The sequence below is a fragment of the Heterocephalus glaber genome, unplaced genomic scaffold (assembly GCF_053883595.1).
Source record: "Heterocephalus glaber isolate CG9 unplaced genomic scaffold, H.glaber_assembly_v1.0 deba00001773, whole genome shotgun sequence".
Lineage (NCBI taxonomy): Eukaryota > Metazoa > Chordata > Mammalia > Rodentia > Bathyergidae > Heterocephalus > Heterocephalus glaber.
In genome coordinates, this window is record NW_028258463.1 from 11,298,408 (window position 1) to 11,322,653 (window position 24,246).

The 24,246-nt window shown below is 53.7% G+C and overlaps 2 protein-coding genes across 3 annotated transcripts; one reads left to right on the forward strand and one right to left on the reverse strand.

Moving 5' to 3' along the window:
- Positions 1-285: 285 nt before the first annotated feature.
- Retreg3 (reticulophagy regulator family member 3) lies at positions 286-19,104 on the reverse strand. The gene is made up of 9 exons (XM_004859319.3): positions 18,784-19,104; positions 8,167-8,273; positions 6,116-6,146; positions 5,157-5,283; positions 4,487-4,571; positions 3,610-3,747; positions 2,939-3,021; positions 2,382-2,514; positions 286-2,172 (listed from the first exon to the last, which is right to left on the reverse strand). Exons 1-9 carry the CDS (start codon positions 19,044-19,046, stop codon positions 1,724-1,726), a joined length of 1,416 nt encoding a protein of 471 aa, XP_004859376.2. The 5' UTR covers positions 19,047-19,104; the 3' UTR covers positions 286-1,723.
- Positions 19,105-19,218: 114 nt separating this feature from the next.
- Positions 19,219-23,726, forward strand: Tubg1 (tubulin gamma 1). Of its 2 annotated transcripts, XM_087202303.1 has the most exons (11): positions 19,219-19,429; positions 19,719-19,831; positions 19,929-20,096; positions 20,998-21,066; positions 21,324-21,403; positions 21,787-21,913; positions 22,288-22,374; positions 22,488-22,637; positions 22,833-22,985; positions 23,065-23,226; positions 23,347-23,726. In XM_087202303.1, the coding sequence occupies exons 1-11, from the start codon at positions 19,381-19,383 to the stop codon at positions 23,542-23,544; spliced, it is 1,356 nt and encodes a 451-aa protein (XP_087058429.1). In that variant the 5' UTR covers positions 19,219-19,380; the 3' UTR covers positions 23,545-23,726. The 2 variants fall into 2 exon arrangements, with proteins under 2 accessions (XP_087058429.1, XP_087058430.1); XM_087202304.1 differs by lacking the exon at positions 19,929-20,096 and having other exon boundaries at positions 19,329-19,429; positions 19,719-19,862.
- Positions 23,727-24,246: the final 520 nt, after the last annotated feature.

Here is a 24,246-nt window from a genome sequence, read left to right on the forward strand (position 1 = left end):
TCCATGCCCAGAGAGAACGGTGCTTTTTAAAGTCTCTGCTAAAACCTCTGGCTTGTTTGAAATGCGCATGTCGCGGGAACAATGTTAAGTATTAGACATGGGAACAAAAGCCAAGCTAGCCAGTCACACCCCTACATGGGTGGCATAGAGAGGGTGAGTGGCCTCCTACTGTGGCAGTTGTTCTCACAGCCACCAGAGAGAACCAGGAGACCCCAGCACTCAAGACCAATCAGAAGCCAGGTAGACAAAGGGCACCTGTCAAGGACAGACACTGGTCAGCATCACTTAAAAGATGATTCTCGACCAAGATTTATTCCCCAGCAGCACCACCACCACCCGCCCACCCCGTTCACAGTGGAGGAGAAAGGATATTCAGAGAAGGGACCCTGGGGACAAGACCTTCTTGGGTTTGCTCTCCTTCCTTCCCTCTCTTGCCACCTCCTGAGGCCTGAAGCTACACTCATGCAAACAAAATCTTACTCCTTTCCACACTGCCCACCTGTACATCAGAGCCCACCTGTGAGACACCTCGAGTCCCAGCAGTGCTGCTCAGTCTGTCAGAGAACCTACAGCAGGAGCCTTCACACACACAGCCCTTCCCTGCGGGGAGCACCCTGTCCACTCGCCACAGGCAACAGGCACCCCACCCCACCAGCAGCACACAAAGCTAGGCACTGCCCAGCATCCCTGGCCCAGGTCGGGTGGGCCGGAAGTGGTCCCTGAGGATCAGCAGGGCATGGTACAGGAGGGAGAGGTCTGGCTTGAGCTTTGCAGGGTGGGGCAAGGCGAGAGGCTGGCCAGGCTTAGAACCAATGATCATCTGGGGGCTTTGTCGAGCATGATTTCAGCAGAGGCCGAGGGACAGATGCCCTCCAGGGGTCTCTCCAGATGCGGTCCTGCTAGTGGGCTCATCTTGCAGGAGGGACCTGACCAGGGTGAGAACAGCTGGTGGCCCTGGGATGCCTGCCACAGCCATCTGTAAAGTGCTACTCTGCTGTCCCCGAGGACCCTGCCTCTCCAGAGGCGGCCCAGGGAGGCACAGGGATGGGCACAGTATTGCTTTGCTCACTGCTCAGCCCAAGGGCGGAACAGAGCCAGGGTCAGCAGCACCAGAGACCCCACAGAGCCCAGAGGGGCCATGGACCCCAAGGCAGAGGGCTCCCAACCTCCTGGCTGGCTGAGGCCGAGGTGAGGTGGAGAACACCTGTCCTCACCTCACCTGAGCTTCACAAGTGGTGCTTCTGGGGCACTGGGGTCTGCCCTTGAGCCCTGCGGACAGGCGAGCAGGGCCGCAGCCCTGCTCTGCAGAACCAAGGGAAAGCTTGCTTTGGAAACATCAAACCAGGGTCTCTCGAAGGACAGGACAACTCCTGCTGCTGTTGCTGCCTGGCGGCCTGGGGCTCCTGCGGCGGAAGGGTAGCCGGGCTCTTTCATCAGCAAGGGCCCTGAGCACGCAGGCTGCAAGGCAAACAGCCGCACCTGCACCCCGACTGCTGTCCCCACCGGCTGTCCTGATGGAGACACCCTGGGGAACACACGCACCTCATGGCTAAACATGGAACGGTGCCCTGGGCAGCAGAACAGGCCTCTGTGTCTCAGCCAGGACCCCGCTGGAAATGTAATTCAGGGACTGGGACCTGGGCTCTTCCGCTGCCCCATCAGCATCAGCAGCGTGGGGAGAAAAGCCCTAACAGTGACCCCGACAGGAAAGAAGCCCGCCTCTTCAGTGGCTCCTGGAGCTGGCAGGGTCCAGCTGATTCAGCTCCGATTGGTCCAGGAGTTCAAAGTCATCGCCCTCGGCGTCGGTGTCCAGGTCGGAACTAGGTGCCCGCAGGAGGCCTCGGGCTGCTCTCCGGGCTGGGGGGCCGGCAGGGCCGGGCTGGGAGGCTCCCGACAAGGCCATGTGGATCACACCCTGCGAGACCAGGCTGGCAAGGTTGCTGGTGAGGTTGGACCCTACGGGCAGGGCGCTGAGCAGGAGCTCAGGCAGCGTGGCCTCGTCCCTGCTGGCCGCGGGCACCCGGGGAACCTGCGGGGACCGGTACACCAGGCTGGGCATCCCGATGCTGGTGTCCTCCTCGTCATCCAGGCTGGCAGGGTCCACATTAATGGAAGGGAAGTCTGGAAGGTCCCTGGCAAAGGATTCCTCCGGGTCGCTGTGGCCATCGAGGTCTGGGAAACACAGGTGTCTGAAACACACCCCCGCCCTGGCCCCCGCCAACCCGCGCCTCCCAATTTTTCCTGCAAAGCCCTGGGGCCAGCTCCCCCCACTCCATCCTAGACGCTGTGCCCACTGCTCCTGCCCTCCTCCACTGTCCCGAGCCCAAGGCTGCTCAGGGACCAGCTTCAGCACAGTGGCCCCCAGCCCCCGGGGCCCTCACCTTCAGAGCCCTCTGTCAGGGGAGTCTGGCCCCTCGAGAGGTTGAAGGTGCCGTTATCCGTGCAGGAGACCTCAGCGTCGGAGTGCTCCGAGTCTGTGATTGCCAGCTCCCTGGCCACGGCGGAATCGTCCAGCTGGAGATGAAAAGCCCAGATGTGTGAGGAGCGGCGCCATCAGCAGCCTCCCCGGGAGGCTGCACAAGGCCAGCGGTGCGCTCAGGGCTTGGAGGAGCCTGCAGTCAATTCCTGACTTTTAGGCTGTGCCCCCAAAATGCTGTTCCTCATTGATGTTTGGGCACCAGAGGAAAAGTCTGGGAAGCAGTTAGCTACTTCCTTTTCAGCACACATGGAGCCTGCTTGCCGAGGGGGCAGGAGGCGGCACAATGCCCACACTAAGGGGGCGTCCAGGAGCTCAGCGCCCCCGCGTGACACCAGCTCCTCTCCACGTCTGCCACTGGGAGTGAGGGGACACTGGGGTCTCGGAGGGGACTGCCTCCGTGTGAGAGCCCCATGGAAGGCAGGGCCAGGTACAGGCGGCTGGCGCAGAGCGAACGGCTACCTGAGGACAGAAGGCGGCGAGCTCCTCCTCACTGTCGCTGCGGTCGGCCCCTGCGCGTTCTGGGTGCAGAGCTCGGCGGTGCGCTGTGGGGAGGCCAGGTGGCTCTGACGCCTTCGCGTGGGGAGGGGACAGCCGCCCTCCCTCCTGCCATGCCCGGAACACAGGCAGAGCAGCCTGCAGCCTGTGTGGGACCCCAGCGCCCTCCTTTACCACGACGCCCGCTGCGCGCTGCCGCCCTGGGTCTACCGAGAGAAACCAAGCTAACCAGGCTTTCGAGGGCCAACACCTTGGCTGTGAGGCCCAGGCGAGGCCGGGGCTCAGGGGACTGGGGCCTGACCAACCCCCCAGCTGACAGGACGAGCGGCCGTGCACGTGCGCTGCCACTGCTCCTGCAGGGAGCTCGGAGCGCATGCTCGGCCTCCGAGGCGGCTGGTCCGGGACCTGCCCTGCCGGGGTCTCCTCGGTGAAGAGAGGAGGGTGCCACCGCCTACATCTAAAGACCTGCAGGGGTGAAATACCGCGTGTCTGCAGAGCAGCTGGCCCAGCGCCTGCACGTGTGGACAGGCGAACCAAGGGAGGAGTCCCAGTCTGCCTTACGCAGCTGCGGTGAGTCTTTCGCAGGTTCTGGAACACAGCCTGCGCCCTCCCTCTGGCCTCCGAGGGACACTTACACTGCTGCTCTCTCTGCCGGGACATCATGTAGCCGCGCACACTGAAGTCCAGCCGCTGCAGAGCCGGCTTCAGCCGCACATAGGCTCGGTCCCACAGGCGGTGGTACATGGCGAGGGGCCACATCAGCACCGTGACAACTGAGAGCAGGAGGAGACGTGACACATGGAGATGGGCAACTCAGAGTACCCTGCTCGTCCCCTGTACTTTTGTCCCCAGGGCTTGGGCCTTCGGCTTGGCACGGTCCTGCCTGGTTCTGCTGCCATCTGCTGCCAGGGCCCAAGGGCCTGGGTGGCAGCACACAGCTGACAGTCCACAAAGAACCAGGCTGGTGCAGTCACTTGCACATGGGTGCCACCGAGCCATGGGCCAGGGTACGAGGTGACAGCCATAGCTGAACTACTCAGTTCCTCCAGCCCGACAGGAAGTGACTAAAGGACACAGTGTACTTGGGGAAGGGTGCTCCCCGGAAAGAGAACCTAGTAGAGGAACCCTGAAAATTCCCTCCATAAATAGCGGTGGGCAGTTATTTGTCGCCAGGAATGCCATGGGAGTGAGTGGAGTGGTCCCTCATAGGGTTGTAACCCTGACCTGGTAGGAAATGGCCTTGGGCTGGGGATATAGCAGAGCATTACGGGGAGGCCCAAGGAAAGATCCCCAGGGCCTCCTAACAGGTGAGAGACAAGTGGACTTCGGACAGGGAACGCCTGCTGCGGATGAGAGCACATTTCCATGGCACTGAACAGGTCAGAAAAGTAGGAGAAAGCCATTTTCCGCGGGCCCAGGACAGCACCGGCCGCTCCCTACACACAGGGTCGGCTGTGGCTGGGAAATGTAGGAGCGGCTACAGCACGTGACCCAAATAGACCCCACACTCACGCATCAGGTAGGACAGCAGGAGCCCAGGGATGTAGCGGCCCAAGGCAGCCAGGAAGGTGAGGGCCCCGCAGCTCAGCAGGCAGAACTGGGAAGGCAAGAAGCGGCATTCGTTCCCGCCGCGGCAGGGGCCCGGCTGGGCTGGGCGCCAAGGCGGGCGGGCCCTTCCCCAGCTCTTCTCCATGGCTGACCCCACACAGGTGCACCTTTCGTGCCGGGAAGCTGGCATGAATAGGACTTAGCCAAAAAATCCACTTGGAAAGCAAGTGTTGGCGGTGGGGATTTTAAGAAAACACCAACCTAAAATCCAACAACCTGTCACAGTTTACTAGGACACAGAAGCACACGTGCAAGCTTTCTTTCCCATCTCTGGGTAGGAAAATGGCCAACTCGGTGAGGGCGGGCTGAGCTCAGCGGCAGAGCACGTACCTAGCACACGGAGGGCCTAGGGCTTCACCCCAGCACTGCCACGGAAACAAACGAAAACTAAAGGCAAGGGTCTCGGCAAGCGCCTCTCCGATCCAAACAGCTGTTCGCGGCCCTGCCCACAGCCTCCGTTTCCAGCCCAGCGATCTTGCCTTTCCTGAGTACAGGCATGCAGTCAAGGGCTTGCTCCAGTCTAGCCTGCTGAACTGAGGGGCCAGAGATGAACGTGAAAAGGGAAGACTCTTACCTTGCCTGGGTTTTGCTTTTTGAAAAGCAAAAGATTCCTTATGAAAATGGTCCCACTAACCCAGGCTTCAGCTACATGGTGGCAGAGCTCGGGCACGCTGAGCAACCGAGGGTGCACAAAGCCCCAGCTGTGGGAGAGAGAAGGGGAGTCGTAAACAGCGGGCACTGGGGCTCCCCCGTGCCGCTGTGCACACAGCACCGCTTCCGGGTTTTGATGGGGCTGGGCCATGGCCACTCCTGGGTGCTTTGGGGTGAAGCTTGGCTCCCTTCTGGCTCACCAGGCTGAGGCTTCAGTTTAGGGCCTGGGAGGGCAAGCGTGTTCCCACCACTCCGCCCGGTGAGCAAGCAGCCCCATCCTCATGTGCACACCTCAGCGCAACGGCGGTCCCCGCCCTCACACCACTGCCATCCACTGGGACTGGGACCATGGAGCACAGGGAAGTGGCCCTTCGGGGAGCCACCAGGGGCGGGTAAAGCACAGCGCACCCAACCAATGGGGTGGGTGAGCTGAGAAATGCAGGCAGGAGCAGTGCACACAGAAGAATCTTTGGCATTGGCTTCTGATGCCAGGAACCAATGTGTTTTCTGGCCAGAAACTTTAAATAGCCAGAGGTCACAGAAAACACTAAGTGACCGGTACATAAGCCAGGAGGCAAAGGAAGTTCGCTGCCCCTGAGTTTTTACACGAGGGCTGAATAAAGCAGCTAATTCCCTGGCCTGTCAGGCTCCAGAGCACTTAATACTTCTTTTTCAGAAGCTTCTTGTATAAAGATCAGAAGACAGCGGCCATCTCCGCACACATACTGGTACCCCAACTTTAGGGTTTGTTAAAATGACTGTTTGGAAGAGACCAGGTTCTCAGCTCAAGCTGTATGGCCACAGCGTGTGGTTAACAACATGGAACCAGAACATTGCAAGAGAATCAGAGCAACAGAAATGGATTCAATTAGCGTTCCATACCTCTCATTGTCCAACGCGTTGGGTCTTGGCACTACAGTATTAAAACAAACACCAGCATTAGTTGGTAGGAAAAACAACATGAAAATGTTAGGCTGCTGGTCTGGCAGCTCGTGTTTTAATAAGTTGGGGGAAAAGGAAACAGTAATAGTCAATAAAAAGAGATACCGTGTTGTACGCCAGAGTTAGGGTGCTGTGGACCGGGGGCCGGGCTGTGCCTCCTCTCTCCTTGGGAGGGCTTGTTTCCCAGTGGGCCGCCAGAGCCCCTGAATCACCTCAGCTGAAAGCCATGGGGTACACGGAGACGGTCCATCCTGTCCCTGAGGAATCTGGCTGCTCTGCCTTGTGCACCGGGCCATGAGCCCACCAGCCTAGAGCTGCCTGCTCTGAGTGACCTGCTACTCACCGCTCCCCCATGGTGGAGAGCCTCTTGCTGTTCACTAGCCACGAGAGGCTGAGAAACCACACGGCTCCCCGGACGTCTGTATAAACACAACGGGAATGTATCTGGAAGCTGTGTCCCGCCCGGCCTGCAGGCCGCCAGCACCTTGACACTGACATGTGTCAGACTATTCCTGCTAGGACACTGCTGCAGTCTCCTACCAGGGCCTCCGGCCTCCTGCTCCTCCCTCCTCGCCGTCCTGAGAGGCTACCAAATCAACCTGCGCGGTGGCTCAGCACACAGCTCACTTTACAGCCCCAGGAACCACCCCACACCCATGAGAGGAAGTCTGACTTTGGAGCCTTACGAAATCTAATCCCACCAGACTTTCAGTTTTATCTCCTGGCATTCCCTTCATGAGCCCTTTGTTTTCCTAGCAGCATGTATTTGTTTTTGTTTTTTGTTTTTGGTACCAGGAATCGAACTCGGGACCTTGCACCACTGAGCTAAATCCCCGGCCCTGGAGCGCATATTTGTAATGTAGAATTGTGACATTCATCTGGGGGACTGGCACGGTCCCAGAATGGATGCAGCAATAGATATAGCATATCTTGGCCATTCTCGGCCCTGGCGCACATGCGCACACGCACGCGCATGCACACACACGTGACCTCTGCCTTCCCACCAAACGCTCTGAGCGGTGGCTCCTCAACCCAGTCAGGCTGCTGCTGGCCGGCTGAGAGGCCCGCTCTGCTCCCCACCCGCTTCTGCTTCACTTGAGGCTGTGCTAGGGGCAAAATCTGTGAAAGTATCAGTCACAGAGGCACTGGGACATCTCCACTATTCTTCAGTAACTGTCATTTAATTTTTATTTATGTGTATCTCTGAAAAAAGAAACCATATCTTAGGGTACCTTCCATAGACATTAATGCTTAGCCTAGTGCTTTGCAAATAAGCCATTTAAAAGAAAAAAAAATTTTTTTAAATCTTGAGACAAGGTCTCGCTATGTAGTTCAGGCTGGGTTTGACCTCATTATGTAGCCTAAGCTAGCCTTGAACTCACAGCGGTCCTCCTGCCTCAGCCTCCCAAGTACTGAGATCACAGGTGTGGGCCATCATGGCTGACCAAAAATGAACATTTTTTTTTAAAGACAAGGTCTCACTATGTTGCCCAGGCTGGGCTCAAACCCACAATCCACCAGCCTCAGCCTCCAACATAGCTGAGACTACCAGCATGTGCCATCATGTCCAGGATTTAAAAGAAATTCTTGAGCGGTAACCCAATGTTACCTCAGTAAAGAGGTGGCATGTGCTAGGATTTGAAAAAATCATTAAGGAGTACGATTCCTGAGGCCGCCGTCTCAGGTCCCCGAGCTCAGTGACAGGAGAAAGGCGGGGTCTGACTCTGAGGAGCGAAGATGGGGAGCAGCCTTTCAAGTGTCTCCTGGGCAAACAACTCAAACACAAAGGGCAGCCTCCCATTCCACGTGCCCTCAGAACCCCACAAATGAAAGCCAAAGTGACAGAAAAGGCCATTTCCGGTTCATTTTGGGGGGGGGCGGGTTGGTACCAGGGATGGAACTCGGGGCCTTGCGCTTGCGCAGCAGGCAGTGAAACCACTGAGCTAAATCCCCGGCCCTCCAGTTCATTTTTTCAATGTGACCAAACTCACCTTTTATTTCAGGCCAGATTTTGTTCTTCCACTGATCGATACAGACGATGATCATCAAGCCAAATGCAAGCAGAAACACAAGGCGGAGGGAGGTCAGCACGAAGAACCTGCAGAGAGCGGAGATGGTGGGGTCACTACCAGGTTGGCCAATCCTAGGAAGGCCAGTGTGTGTAGTGTGTGTACCGAAGACACTGGGCAAACAGGCTTAGCTTCGAGGTTTCTGGTTCCTCCGTCCTGACACCAAGCACTTAAACACCTTAGGCAGGCGCTTTAAACTTCCAGACCTCAGATATTCTCTACTGACAGAGGAATTGCTTCAGTAAAGGCAGAGTGAAAGAGGAATCATCAAATAATCCAGTAGAGCCGGCCATGGTGGTACACATCTGTAATCCCAGCACTCGGGAGGCTGAGGCAGGGGGATCGCTGCAAGTTCCAGGCCAGCCTGGACTACACAGTGAGTTCAGGGCCAGCCTGAACTATAAAGAAAAACCCTGCCTCAAAAACAAAAACAAAAACAAAAAAACCCCGGTGGAGCCTGTGGTGTGGTACATTCAAGGAGAGCTCCCGAGTCCAATGTTATGATGCAAGCAAGCACCTTTCCACACATTAGATCCCAGTACACGCACCAAGCGCACACCAGCACTCAATAAAAGCACTGATCCAACTAGGTGTCGGATTAGATGAAGTAAAAAAAACCTGATTAAGGCCACACACAGCTGGCACAAAAGCTACAACCAAGTCACTTCTTCAGAATCGGCCCCTATGCTTCTCAAACCCTTCTAAAACACTGAAAGAGGGCACATCCTTTGATTTGTGAGGCCAGCATTATTCAGATATGGAATCTAGACATGAGAAACTGCAGACCAATATCCCTTAGGAGCACAGATGCATCAACTGTCAATAAAATATAGCCAATGCCAGGTATGGTGGTGAAACCTATGGTCCCAGCTACTAGGAAGGCTGAGGCAGGAGGATCCCTTGAGCCCAGGAGTTGAAGGGCAGCCTATGGAATATAGTGAGACTGTCTCTTAACAAAACAAACAGAATCCAAAAACATATTAAAAGAATTATATGGGGCCAGGGATTTAGCTCAGTGGTACCACACCTTCCTTGAAAGCACAAGGTCCCAAGTTCAATCCCCAGTACCAGAAGGAAAAAAAAAAAAGAATTATAGCATTGGGGATTTAGCTCAGTGGTTTTGCCGCCTGCTGCGCAAGCACAAGGACCCGAGTTCGATGCCCGGTACCAAAAAAAAAAAAGAATTATACCTCACAACCAAGTGAGATTTATACCAAGATGGCAAGGGTAACACAACACACAGGAGCTGATGAACACCAGCCATCAAGCAATAAATGAACACAGCTCAGTGGTGAAGCACACAAGGCCCTCATTTCAATTCCCAGCACCACACAATAAATAAATAAAATCAGGGAAAGGCTATTTCCTATTTGAGGAAATCAGCCATAAAATGCCATTTATGAACAAGCTGGGATAGCACATCTGATGACAGTAAGAAACTGTTGTTGATTTTTAGGTGTGACATCAGTGTAATTATGTTTTCAGGTCACTATCTTTTTGAGATCCACACTTAAAATATAAGGAAATTCATAAATAAAATAAAGGGTGGGACTTCCTTCAAGATAATAGTTTGGCAAGAGAAAGTTTGTGACATGATGAGACAAGACTAACCGGAAAGGTGTCCACTGCTGAAGGTGGGTGACAGGAATGTGGGATTTTGTGTATTATCCCCCTACCTCCACACGTGTTTAAAATCTTTCACAGTAAAACAGCAACAGACAAAGCCCAGTTCTTGCCCTCCTCCTATGACACCATCAAGGACCAGCGCTGGCCCACATGGAGTGTACTGGCCTATTGGGAAGTACAGAAATTCACAGTAAGCACTCACACCTATTTAGAGTAATCTGACCAAGTAATTTTGAATCTGCTACTACATACAGGCTGCACTTTCTATATTCTCTTTTCACATTTAATTTCTCCAGTAACTCATGCTATACAAAAGTACTGATTTGCAGCAGATTGGGGGAAATAAACCGGCAGACCTTCCCCAAAGACAGCCTGAGACATGCTGTTCATGGATCCAGAGGGAAGCCAAAGAAAGGGCTTAGGGCACACGGCTGGGCAGGAAGACAGAACTTTGAAAGGTCGGGGTCTGCCTCCCCGGAAAGCCGCCATTCTCATGAGAGCTTGAATAGATTCGGTTCCTCATCTACACTGTGACATTAACACATCTTACGGGACTGTTCCCGGACACTATAAACAACATGCTCGATCACCTATATAGCACTGAGCTTGGCCAAAGAACCAAGAAGAAAACAGCACCAAGCCGGGGGTTTAGCTCAGCGGTTCTACCGCCTGCCTCCCAAGAGCAAGGCCCGAGTTCGATCCCCAGTACCAAAAAAAAAAAAAAAAAAAAAACCAACCAAGAAAACAGCACCAACCACCTGCCTGGCAGAGTTCCGCACAGTCTCACAGCGAAAAGTCATGGACAGAGTTACAGCAGCTGTTCTGAGGGTGAGGGTAAGCGGGGGCGGCCAGGAGCAATCAGTGAGTGGATGACCTGACATAACCAAAGAACAAACTGGGACTGTAATTCTCACCATATGCTATAAAACCAGGAGCTTGTACATGGTCCTGGGTTTGATCCCTAGTACTGCAAAAAAAAAAAAAAATTTACCTGGGTATTTATATGAATACACCTGCATACACACAGGAATTGTCTGTGTAACTTTAAATTTTTAGTCTCTAGACATTTTTTTTTTTGGTACTGGGGATCAAACTCAAGACCTTGAGCTTTCGAAGCAACAGAACCACTGAGCTACATCCCCGGCCTCTTGCTTTGTGGTGTTTTTTTTTTGGTACTGGGGATCGAACTTGGGTCCTTGCGCTTGCAAGGCAGGTGGCGTAACCACTGAGCTAAATCCCCGGCCCCCTTGCTTTGTGTTTTTTGAGACAGGGCTCACTATGTAGTTCAGGCTGGCTTCAAACTTGTGATCTGGGCTCCAGCCTCCAGAGTGAGCACAGTATAATTTTTTTAATGAATATGAGTGCATGCTAGCTGTGTAATTTTTTTTAAATAAGGCTTTAAGCACTATATATAAAAAATAAGGGATGAAAGGCAATAACGAGAATCAGGAATCCAGTCATCAATGGCAACCCCATTCCAATTTTAACTGGCCCAGCACTTAAAGGGTACTGTAATTATATTCAAGATTAAAGAATGAAAGCAGCTTAGCAGAAAGGAGCCTAGAGAGCTGCCCCAGGCCATGAACCTTCTCTACAAAGTCCTGCATCAGCCCAGCAAATAAGCAAATTTAACAAGGCTGAGGAGAAGGGCTCTGTCGTCCCAGCCGAGCTCTCTCCAAAGGCCTGGAAGGGCCCCAAGGAGGTCCAGGCCCAGGCAGGACCCCCTCACAGACAGATGCGGTCTGATTTCCGAAGATGATGGCATTGATAACATTGTTGCTCCAAGTCTTGGACTTTTTCTGCCACTGTTAGAGCCTCACCTTCCACTCTCATAACCCACAAGGTCGAGGCCTCCTGAGAGCCAGCTGGTTAGGAAGAGTGAGGCAGTGAACCCGGCTCCCCGGGGTGAGCAGGTGAGAACCCAGAGAAGCTGGGCTGTGTGCTCCGGAAGGAGAGGGCAGGAGAACAGTGAGGGGCAGGGCAGGTTTCAGAAATTACAAGCAGTTTGGTAGACTGAAACAGAGAACAAAAGGCAGGGGATTCCACAGGGAGAGTCAGGAGTTGGGTGCAGGCCATTTCGGGCAAAGGGACTGGGTTCTGCCCTGCAGGGGAAGGAAAGCCAGTTTTACAAAGTGGGCATTTTCCCAGTCATGAGGACCAAAGTTGGAAGCATCTTCCTGAACACCAGGAAAGTGGGCCTTCGGGATGGGACGGGGCCGTGCCTGCGTGCGTGACTGCCATGCCCAAGGGGACAGTCGTGATGGTGCCACCCGTGGCAGGAGGGAATGTGCTAATCCTGTCCACAAAACATGTCTGAGCCTAAATGCCTTTTTGTTTTGTTTTGGTACCAGGGATCAAACTCCGGACTTGCGCATTCCAGGCAGGTGGCAGAACCACCGAGCTAAATCCCCGGCCCATCTTTGTTTTGTTTTTTTTTTGAGACAGGGTCTGTGTAGGCCAGGCTGACCTCTTACTCGAAGATCCTCCGGCCTCAGCCTCCTGAATGCTGGGATCACAGGCGTGTGCTACCACACCCAGCAGTGTGTCTCTTTTTTACACAAGCCACTGTAGGAAGTTCAGAGGAAGAGCTTTTCTATGTGCTAGAAAATAACACCTCTTGGGAAAACAGCTTGTTTCAAACAGATCAGAGACATAATGGAAAGATCGCCCAGAAGAACTGGTGTTGGCCCCTCCAAGCTCCCAGACCCCTGCATGACTGCTGTCCCTCAGGGCCACCAGACTCTGACCCTGGAACAACACCGGAATTGAGCGCTTTCCCTCTTCCCAGGCCTGCGTACCAGGCAGGGGCCGCCAGCCCCAGACTGCCCATCTGGGGTACACGGAAGCAGGGGCACGCGGGACACTGGACTCAGCGGGAGACAGGTGCCTGGGACTGGAGTAAGCAGTGCAGAGGTGACAGGGAGAGCAGGCGGGTGTCCCAAGCAGACCGGGCAGTGTAGCAGTCTGACCCGACAGGCGAACCCTTCCCAACTCCTAATCCGCGGGAGGACTTTCCCCACAACAAACCCCGCTCGCCACAGTGGACAGGGCCTCTGTGTGTGGCGATCCAACCACAGGCGCTGGAGCCCGCTAGCCGGGCGTGATCTATTTTTTCTTAACGATATTTATTTATTCTTATTTCTAAAGACAAGCATGTTTATTAAAGAAAGCTTAAGAACTGTAAGTCAAAGTTAAATTTAAAAATGCAGTGGGGGGGTGGTGGTGAGAGATTTAGCCCAGTGGTTCCGGCGCCTGTCTCACAAGCACAAGGTCCCAAGTTTGATTCCCCCAGTACCAAAAAATAATAATAATAAAAATGCAATTAGGGCATCACTATCTAGGAAACAGTCTTACCAATAATGGTAACTGGGAGCCTGGATCTCACCAAGCCTCCAGCCCCAACCACCAGAGCACAGGAAGACAGAGCCCGGAGGGCCAAGGGGGCTGGGCGGGGGCTGCAGGACTCAGCCGGGCCAGTCTCCAGCCAAGAGGGCTCCCCACAAACATCACTTCAGTCGTTTTTAAAATTCTGGTGTTACTAGTGCATGTCTGCAGCACACAGCGACCACATTCATCATGGGGACTTCGTGCATGCATACTATAACACACCCCGTTTGGGTTTTTTTGAGACAGGGCCTTGCTGTGTACCCCAGGCTGGCCTTGAACTCTCACCGATCTTCCTACCTCAGCCTCCTGAGTGCTGGGGTTACAGGCGTGCACCACCACGCCCGGCTGACTCACCTTCATTCCTTTTACCTCCCTTCGGTTCCCCTTCCTTTCCCCTCCATCTTTCCATCTCCTCCACCACTGCAAAATATCTCCTGTTTTCTAGTATCTATCTTTATTTTGCTTTTTTACTTACACGTTGATTTGCACCTTAACCTGAACTGTTTTTGTAATAGCCCAAAGGGCTGGTAGTGCTAATTCACCCTGACACTAGGTCAATGGTTTTTAGTATTTTCATAGCTCTGTGCAACTATCACCAATATTCACTCTACATCACTTTCATCATCCAAAAGAAACTCACACCCCCCAGCAATCACTCCCCACCTCCCAGGCCTGGAAGAGTATAAAATTTTCTGTATATCCCAGAAGTAAATACCATTTTTAAAAACTTTAGCAAAAATTAGTAACTCACTGGCACGTATATTCAAATTTTTAAAATTTCTTGCTACATATGTATGTATATATATATTTTTTTTTTTCTTCTTTTTGTAAACTGTCCCTTCACTTTATCAGGGGCTAAAATCCAACTGGCCTCTAAATAAAACATCCCCAGGGGAAAGAAGTAAAAAGAATGAAGATGTGTTATGCTTGTGTTCCAACTTCCTATGATGAACATAATCATGTAGTCCAAACCTGTACTCATAAAAATTCTTAATTTTTTAAAAATAAACAAATCATCCCTTGAATAGCAATCCTGGTGTCCAGAAAGATCACGAGAAATTTTAGAAATGATCTTTTTGAAGTTAATCAAGCAGAGCGTCACTGTCTGCACAGGTTAAGTTAGTTTGTTGTAACTGATGACCGAAGAAGATGCCACTGGTAGGTTCCTTTGCTGCGCAGGCTAAGTGTGTCTCCCTGGCACTCGAGAACAAAGCCTCCTCTCCTATGGGGACAGTGAGCCCATTATTGTAGGGCACTGTGACTGTCCGGTTAATGAGCCCGTCTGGTAAATTAAAAGCAAAAATTAACCCTACCCACATCACATAATTAAGAGTTGTTGCTCGCACACAAGCAGAAATGAAGCCAGACTGCCGCTAAGGACCTCCCATATGCTAATGAAGAAGGCACCAGCCTTGCAATTAGGAGGGCAAAGAGGCAGAAAGTTAACAAGACATCCCTGGTGGCTCCCCGGCTCCCAGGGGCAGCGACACCCCAAAGACGGCCCCAGAGACCGCTGATCTCAGGCCTGATGTGTAGATTTTTCCTTCCATTTCCTGTTCCTCGCTAATTTTTACTTAGATCCTAACTTCAGTTTTTTATATTTACTTGTTTGCAGTAACAAACTTTGGGGATCAAGGGCCGGGGATTTAGCTCAGTGGCACCACACCTGTCTCACAAGCACAAGGTCCTGAGTTTGATCCTCAGTACCAAACAAACAAAAAAACTTTGGGGATCAAATGCAGGGGTACTCTACCATTGAGCTACATCCCCAGTCCTGTTTCTTATGAGACAGGGTTTCAATTATTTGCCAGGCTGGCTTCAAACTACTGAACTGAGTAGCAGAAATTTCAGGCATGTGCCACCACACCCTACCAGATTCTTTTTTTTTTCTTAAATTCTTTTATTGGTACATTTTAGGCATACAGTATGTTTACATTTATCATTGGGTGTTTGTAGCTGTCCATGATGTATTTTGGTTCTTATTTTTTTCCCATTAACTGTGTGCCCTTCCCTATTTACATAGATTTTGTTTCCATTTTTTTCCTTTTCTCATAATTTTTCCTTTCCCTTCTTCCCTTTCCCCTTCCCCTCCCACCAACCCCTACACCTTTGGACCTTTTCCTATATCAAATTATCAATTATTCATTTTAATCATTTTACTCCTTATTTACACTTTCAGTTTCTCACACTAGAGAAACTATTCAGTATTTACACGTGTGTCCTATTGATTTCACTTAAGAGTACGGCCTCGATATGCACCCATTTAGTTATAAATGTCTCTAGTTTCTTGTTCTCTATGGCTGAATAGTACTCCATTTTATAAAAAAACCACATCTTCTTTACCCAGTTTCCAGTTGATGGGCACTTGGGCTGTTTCCAAACTTTAGCTATTACAAACTGTGCCACTATAAACATGGGTGAGCTTATATCGCTGTGGTATGATTCTTTTAATTCTTTGGGGAAGATACCCAGCAGGGGAATAGCTGGGTCAAATGGTACCTCTAGTCCTAGTTCTTTGCGGTATCTCTACACTGATTTCCACAGTCCTACTAGATTCTTTTAAAATCAGAATTCCTTAATCACTTCTCAGGAAATTTTTTTTGGTTTTCTGAGACAAAGTCTCACAATGTAGTGCAGGTTGGCCTTGAACTCACTGTGTAGCCCAGGCTGGCCTGGAACTTGAATGATTCTCCTGCCTCACCCTCCTGAGTGCTGGGATCACAGGTGTGCGCCACCACACCCAGCTTATTTTTTGTTTTCTAGGGGGCAAAAGGGGAAACATCTTTTTTTCCTTCATTTGTGAAAACAACAGATTCCATAACAACTCCCAGACCTACAGTAGGTTAACTCACACTAGTCACTGTAAAGCAGACCCCAGTGGAGATCTCCACGGGAATCAGTTTGTGCACTGCACTCAGTTTCCCTAATTCAGAGAACACCTAGAATCACAGAATGTTAAGAACTTGCTAAGCAACTTAATGAGACCCTGGTGCAAAATTAAAAAAAAACTTTTTGATTTTTTGAAACAGGGTCTCACTATGTAGTTCAGGCTGGCCTTGAACTCATTCTGTAGCCCAGGATGGCCTGAAACTCATAGTGACCCTCCTGCCTCAGCCTCCTGAGTGCTGGGGTTATAGGTATGTGAAAAGTTTCTAAAAAGGCCTGAGGATGTGGTTAAGTGTGATGGCCCTGGGTTCAATCCCCAGTATCGGGGGTGGGGGGCACAATCTATCAGAAGGGAAAACTTGTTGTTTCTACTAGAGATAATGACACATCAGTGACCAGAAGTAGTCCGGGCTAGAACACCCCTGCCACAGCCACCATAATTCCTCTGGAACCTGGGGGGGGGGGTGCCTTGAAATGCTACAGGTGACAGGCTAAGAGGTCTCTTTTACTCATCTATTTAAGATGTAAGAGACCACATTCACAGGTACAGCAAAGCCATGACTGAAAGTATGGAACACTCAGAGAGCTACCTACCTGAATTCAATACTTTTTTGTACTCCTATCCAATCTTCTAATACCTCAAATGGCCAAAAGATTTATTAATGATGTGCCATTATTCACAACAAATAAAGAAAAATTAAGTATGTCAGATTTGATTTTTCTGACCTGTGCTAATGATCCTCCTTCTTTCTCAAACATTTAAAATACATGAGAACTAAAGTCACCTTTCCACATTCCAAGGTAAATGTCAGCACTCCAAGGAAGCTCCCTTCCCCAAAGGCTGCAAATTCCAAAGCCAGATGCCCTACTGGAGCCTAGCACAGTCTGTCCTCCCCATCACCTGAACTACAAAGTGAGACTCTGTCTCAAAAAAAAAAAAAATTAAAGCTATCACATTAATTAATTAATTAATTAATTAATTTAGTGGGACAGGGTCTAGCTATGTAGTTCAGCCAGGCCTCGAACTCACTATACATCCCAGGCTGGCCTCAAACTCCTGGCGATCCTCCTGCCTCAGCCTCCGGAGTGCTGGGATTACAGGTGTGCACCACCACGCCCGGCTTTCACTACCAAATTTAAAGTCCTGCCCAGTCAATCAGCTCCTCCTATGCAGACCTTGAGCCCACATTCAACAAACTTTAGTGAGGACCAATTTCTTCCCAGGGGTTCCGATCCCCAGTGGGAAATAGTTTTGACTGGGTAAGGATTCCTGAATGAGATCCCATATCTAACAATGAGCAGTGCCAGGAAGTTGGCACCTGGGACCAAGAAAAAGGATTACCAAAAATAGGTGATGATGGTTGTGCTTGGTGGTGCAGGCCTGTGATCCTAGCACCCAGGAGACTGAGGAAGGAGTATCCCCAAGAGTTTGAGGCGAGCCTGAATGACAGAGAGAGACTCTATCTCAAACAGCAACTAAAGAGTCTGCTGAGGACTCTGGGAGCAAGACTGCCAGGGCTGCTGGGGCACCTGTAACTTAGGCCTCCTTCAAACTGTGAGGGGCTGACTTCAAAACTGAACAATGTCTTCCAGTCACTGAACTTGGAATTATTTGTTCTGTTCCAGTTCACTGAAAATGTTTTCAGACAAAGGATAATGTTTTGATTTTAAAACCAAGAACTTCAAGAAAGCCATTTTTACAAAAGACAATGCTAAAAATCACATACTTTGTACTTTCGTGATTTTCCAGATTAGTCTTCTTTCAGTCAGCTGTGGAAACCTCCTACCTGTCAGCTCCTTTGACATCTGAACAGCAAGACTTCCAGGTCGTTAACAGTCACCAGCTATGCGTGGTAGATGACCTGAGTCCACTGAGGTGGTGACGACTGGGAAGGAGCAGCTGTCCCGCTTTCCTCGAGTGGGACATACTCAGACACTTCAGACTTATTTCTAGCCCCAGGCGTCCAGCTCTGGAAACTCTCACCATCAGACAGCCTCCATGTTGTTGCTGTAAACTGTGCCTGAGAATTCCCCCCTCTCTAACTTCTTGGAACAGGTTGGAGATGCAATTACACGTCGCTTTGGAAACGGGTGAGATGCCCCACACACTGTTTCCTAACTGTCCTTTAAAAACGTATACTTTTCTCCGAGTTGCAACCTGGCAGGCTCGCACTGACGTTCGGGCTTCACCCCTCCCTGGATGAACCGGGCGCGCATATTTCGGATGCTAATTCGCGCTAACCCATCTAGCTTGTTTTCGCATCACACCTAGGGGCGCCTAGGTCAGACCTCGAGCGTCTCCTCCCACCGTCACTATAGAGATCTCAGAACAGTCACCACCTCAGCTGGGGCAGGGAACAAGGGAGGTGACGGCCTTAGAGCCAAACAGCTTCCCCTGGCTGAGAGAGGCAGCCTCGTTCCAGATGTTCCCAGAGGCCCCAGCCAGAGGGGCGCAGCTGGGGGCCCTGGGAAGGACGGGGCGCCACAGCTGGAGGCTGGATGGGGCGGAAATAAGGATCGCGGCGAAACGAAGACAGGCGCGGGAAGGAGCAAGCCAGCAAGGAAAGCAGGGAGGCGAGAGGCAGAGCCCGGGAACCTGACGGCGCGCACCCGGGCGAGCTCCGGGTCCGGTTGTCTCACCAGAAAGCCGCGTTCAGTCCCAGGCACCACAGGGCGCTCCGGGCCGGCTGCTCCCACACCAGGGCCGCCTGCAGCCGGCTCAGCAGCGGCTCGTACGGGCCGAGCACCTGCACCAAGGTCCGCTCCACCGCCTCCACTTGCTGGTCGCGCTCCCAGGAACCTGACTGGGCTCGGTGGCCCCTAAAAGCCGACGCCGCCACAGGGTCCGGGGCCGCGGTCAGCCCCGTAGGCTCCGCCATCTCCCCCCCGAGCAGCCACAACATCCGGGGCCGCCGAGAGGCGGTCACAATAACACCAACTGCGCAGACGCGCCGAGCCCGAAAACCGCCTCTCCTCGCGACGCGCATGCACATAGGGTCCAGCGGCCCCACGTAGAGGAAAGGGGAGGACGCTGCGTCAAAGAACGTCCCGAGGCGCACGCGCAGTCGGCAGAACCGAAGCCACAGGATTAAGGAAGTGCCATCTCCAGAGCTCAGTTCTCATTGGAACAGAGAAAGTTCGCGGGAGCCGCGGGTTGTTTGGCGCCTGCGTCTTTTCCGCAAGCGGGCCGGCGAGCGTGCTGGCGTGAGCAGCTGCAACGCTAGTGCCTGAGGAGCGATGCCGAGGGAGATCATCACTCTACAGTTGGGCCAGTGCGGCAATCAGAGTGAGCGAACTCCGGCCCCTCCGTTAGCCTCAGCCCTTAGGTTGAACGGGATGTCACTGTGGGAGCCTGGACTCCCTCTGTACTCCCCAGAGTCGTAGTTCGGCTGAAGGCGGGAGTGCCCACCCCAGCGTCCAGTTGCCCAACCCCCAGGCCCTCCTTTGCCCGGTCGCTGGGGACCGCCCTTTCCTGCGATGCTCCGCCGTCCTGTCCCTGGACCCAGGCGCTCCAGCCCCCAACTGCCCACTGGAGCCTGCCCAACCCAAATATCCACTTTCCTCCCCGCCCGCAGTCGGCTTCGAGTTCTGGAAGCAGCTGTGCGCCGAGCATGGCATCAGCCCCGAGGGCATCGTGGAGGAGTTCGCCACCGAGGGCACCGACCGCAAGGATGTCTTCTTCTACCAGGTGCCGGCGACGGGGCCGGGCGCGGGCTGAGGTGAGGGCTGCGGGGTCGGGGTCCGGCCGCCCTCAGTGACCCGCCCCCCCCGGCCTCCCCGGGCAGGCGGACGACGAGCACTACATCCCCCGGGCCGTGCTGCTGGATCTAGAGCCCCGCGTGATCCACTCCATCCAGAACTCCGCCTACGCCAAGCTCTACAACCCCGAGAACATCTACCTGTCGGAGCACGGGGGCGGCGCCGGCAACAACTGGGCCAGTGGGTTCTCCCAGGTCATTTGCTGGCCCCTGGCCAGGCCCACACCCACTGTGACTTCCCAGAGGAGGGTGAAGCCAGATTAGGGATGCATCTGTGCTGGAGCACTGTGTGCCAGAGCAGCCTGAGTGGTTTACTAATAATTACCCTTTAAACCTCTAAAAAAACCCCTAGAGGTAGAGCCTACAGGTCCGCAGTATCTTATCTGCCTTTCCAAACTCCATCACTTCTTTAGCAGCAAAGCCAAATTTCAATGGAGACAATTTTATCAGTTCTATTCAACTTATTTTCATTACTCATAATTTTCACCACAGAAATGTTAATGTATTTGGTTAACACACCATAGACTCCCATAAGGTTTTACTGAATATGCTTTGCATGTACCAAACTGCCTTTCTAAAATCTGAAATATTTTGAGTTCCAAAACATAACTGCCCCCAGGAATTTTCTATAAGGGCCTGTAGTCTTTGTACAAAGGAAGAAATGGGTGTAGAAAGAATAAGAAATCTGCCCAGAGCCACTTGATGGTACAGAACTAGCGCTAAGGTGTGAAACTGGGTCATCTGAGTGTACAGTGCTGGCTTGGAACCATCTTGCCATTCTGCTCCTTAATGTCCATAAAAGGCAAGGCAGCTGTGCACCATAAAAGGGCTTTTTAGCTAGGCATGATGATGTACTCCTGTAATCCAGCCTTGGGAAGCTGAGGCAGGAAGATTGGAAGTTTGAAGCCAGCATGGGCAACTTAGTGACTTAGACCCTGTTTTAAAATTTAAGAAGGAAAAAACAATTGCAGGGCTTAGGATGTAGTTCAGTGCAGCGCCCCGAGCTTCAATCTGCAGTGGCACAAAAAGGTGGTTCTTGGTCAGAGCGCTTGTCCCACGGTCCTGTCCCACTCTGACTCTCCTTGTGTCTATACAGGGAGAGAAGATCCACGAGGACATTTTTGACATCATTGACCGGGAGGCAGATGGCAGTGACAGTCTGGAGGTGCGTTCCCAGGGTGCTGGTCGGGCCTGGCATGGAGAAGGCCTGGCAGCCTCCTTCAAAGCCACCCCTTAGGCACAAGGCCCACCGTGTACCTTGGACAGGGCCTACAGCCCATGCTGAAGACAAAGCAGAGTTTCCTTATCTGTCCGTGTGGTGACAGGAAGGGCTCGGGAAGACCGAGGAGCGGTTGTGGCCCGGGTCTAGTTTGACGCTCTGCCGCTAGACAGCATGGCATTGGCTGTACCTCTCCCTCGCAGGGCTTCGTGCTGTGCCACTCCATTGCCGGGGGCACGGGCTCTGGCCTGGGCTCCTACCTCCTGGAGCGGCTGAATGACAGGTGAGCGTATGCTTGCGGGCTGGGATGAGACGGGAGCTCATGACCTTCCTTCCTGTGGGCGAGAGCCAGGAAGAGCCCCTCCCGCCCCCGGCAGAGTGAAGAAGTGAACTGAACTGGAGAAACCAATCGAGCTCCAGGGCTTGGAGCCAGAACCTGGGCCCTGGGCCCTGCTGAAGGTCCAGCCAGTGTAGACCCGTTTGGAGTTGGAGACCTAGATTTCAGTGTCCCTCTGCCCTTCCCTTTCAGGGCTGCAGACTTTCAAAAGTCATGTCTTCCATTTTACTGATCTTGCGACCCCAGTTTCCTCATCCAGACTTAACGACTCCCAGATACATGGAGGAGCCCTGTGTTCACCCAGCCTCTAGTCTCCTGCTCTCCCTCAGGTACCCCAAGAAGCTGGTGCAGACGTACTCGGTGTTCCCCAACCAGGACGAGATGAGCGACGTGGTGGTACAGCCCTACAACTCCCTGCTCACGCTCAAGCGGCTGACCCAGAACGCGGACTGCGTGGTGAGGCCTGCTCTCCAACTGCCCCCCCAACCCCGCTTTATCATTGTCGTGCACGTAGAAATTCAGTTTTAACTGGACTAGGTGCCGCATGCCTGTAATTCCAGCACTTGGGAGGCTGAGGCAGGAAGATCATAAGTCTGAGCCCAGCCTGGGCTACGTAGTGAGTTCAAAGCCAGCCTGAACTACATTGCGAGACCCTGCCTCAAAAAAATGAAACAAAAAGGGTGGAGGTTGGAGCTCAGTTCACCCTGGGCCCAAAGTCAATCAGCTTGGGCAGATCCCTTGGGTAGATCCGGCTGTGAGGTTCACAGCTCCTGGCTCAGGCAGAGCTCTGGATGCTCCTGCCCCCGTCGCTCTGCTTCTGCTGTCCCCAGGTGGTGCTGGACAACACGGCCCTCAACCGGATCGCCACGGACCGCCTGCACATCCAGAACCCGTCCTTCTCCCAGATCAACCAGCTGGTGAGCAGGCTCCTCGGCCCCTGGACCGGACCGGGAGCCCCCCGTGCCGCGCCACCGGGGCCCCCAGGGAGCCGGGCCCCGCAGACCGGCCGTGACGCCGCACCCCGCCACAGGTGTCCACCATCATGTCGGCCAGCACCACCACCCTGCGCTACCCCGGCTACATGAACAACGACCTCATCGGGCTCATCGCCTCGCTCATCCCCACGCCGCGCCTGCACTTCCTCATGACCGGCTACACCCCGCTCACCACGGACCAGTCGGTGAGCGGCCACCTGGGCGCCCCCTCTGCCTCCGGGCTGCTCCCACGCCAGGCCGAGCCTCCGGCCGGGGTTGAGGCCCCGACCCAGGGCAGAGGGGACCCCAGGGGGCTCTCCAGGCCGCCCTGTGCCAGGCTCTTGGGGTTGGGCCTCTGCCACGCGTCCCCGCGGTGCCCTGAGTACCTGCCCCGGCCTCAGGTGGCCAGTGTGAGGAAGACCACGGTCCTGGACGTGATGCGACGGCTGCTACAGCCCAAGAACGTGATGGTGTCCACGGGCCGGGACCGCCAGACCAACCACTGCTACATCGCCATCCTCAACATCATCCAGGGCGAGGTGGACCCCACCCAGGTAGGTGCCAGCCCTCCGCCCCTCCTGGCCCGTGCCCTGGGCAGAGGAGAGGCGGCCACCGAGCCCTGTGCCCGCCCAGGTGCACAAGAGCCTACAGAGGATCCGGGAGCGGAAGCTGGCCAGCTTCATCCCCTGGGGCCCGGCCAGCATCCAGGTGGCGCTGTCCAGGAAGTCCCCGTACCTGCCGTCCGCCCACCGGGTCAGCGGGCTCATGATGGCCAACCACACCAGCATCTCCTCGGTGAGCGGGGCTGGGTCTGTCCTAGTCAGTCCCTACTGCACTCCTGCCCGCCCTGTGAGCCTAGCCCCCTATGCCGCCCACTCCTCAATTTCCCTGTGACCCCTGCTCCCTGCACCCCAGCTCTTTGAGCGTACCTGTCGCCAGTTTGACAAGCTGCGGAAGCGGGAGGCCTTCATGGAGCAGTTCCGCAAGGAGGACATCTTCAAGGACAACTTTGATGAGATGGACACATCTCGCGAGATTGTGCAGCAGCTCATTGATGAATACCATGCAGCCACGCGGCCCGACTACATCTCCTGGGGCACCCAGGAGCAGTGAGCCGGACGCGGGCCCCACCTGTCTGCCTTCCTGGTTGGTGCAGGCCCTGCCTGGCTGACCTTCTCCGAGTACAGATCAGGGAGCGCGTGGGTGTCACACACATGGGTGTCACTTTTCCAGTGCACTCTCACGTTTCTGCCTCCTTCTGAGACATCCTTAATAAAGCACTGGGTAGGAATCGAGTCAGTGTCTCCTTGGCAGCTTCAGAGCCTGGGAGACGCTGCTGTCTGTCTCCATCCCTCACATCTGGGTCCTCCCACACCCAGCACCCTCAGCTCTGAGCAGAGGGCCACCCCACTCCTCCTTCCACCAGGCTTGGGTGTGTGCTGCTCCCTTCCCAGGTGAGAAGCCCCACAGCTGTGCTCCTCTTTGCCCCTTGCTGGGCACAGCCACGCCTGACAGCAGGTGACATCCTGCAGCTGTATATCCCTGCTGATCACCGCACCCACAGGGTTGGGGCCGCTACCCCACCCTCAGGTCACCACCAAGGCCTTTCAGCTCCTTGGCCATGAGGTGGGACTGGGGATCCTGACCAGAGCGCCTTGTTCTGGTGGCTGGAGTCTCCACATCGAGTGTGGAGCCCAAGGCCAATGCCAGTGTGCCTGGGCCAACAGTGGCTCCATAGCTGAGTCCTGAGGCTCTGCTCTCAGTGTCTCCACTTACAGGGCTGGTACCTTCCGCTTCCGAGGAAGCCTTTAGGGA

Bases quoted from the DNA above. Each gene is read 5' to 3' on its own strand.
- Tubg1 (XM_087202303.1), top strand. From the start codon at position 19,381: ATGCCGAGGGAGATCATCACTCTACAGTTGGGCCAGTGCGGCAATCAG. The intron at 21,404-21,786 runs GTGAGCGTATGC...GCTCTCCCTCAG, and splicing joins CTGGAGCGGCTGAATGACAG to GTACCCCAAGAAGCTGGTGC. The intron at 22,638-22,832 runs GTGAGCGGCCAC...CCCCGGCCTCAG, and splicing joins CGCTCACCACGGACCAGTCG to GTGGCCAGTGTGAGGAAGAC.
- Retreg3 (XM_004859319.3), bottom strand. From the start codon at position 19,046: ATGTTGTGGCTGCTCGGGGGGGAGATGGCGGAGCCTACGGGGCTGACC. The intron at 5,284-6,115 runs GTATGGAACGCT...TCTCTCCCACAG, and splicing joins AACGCGTTGGACAATGAGAG to CTGGGGCTTTGTGCACCCTC. The intron at 3,748-4,486 runs GTGAGTGTGGGG...TCCTGCTCTCAG, and splicing joins CCTGCTGTCCTACCTGATGC to TTGTCACGGTGCTGATGTGG.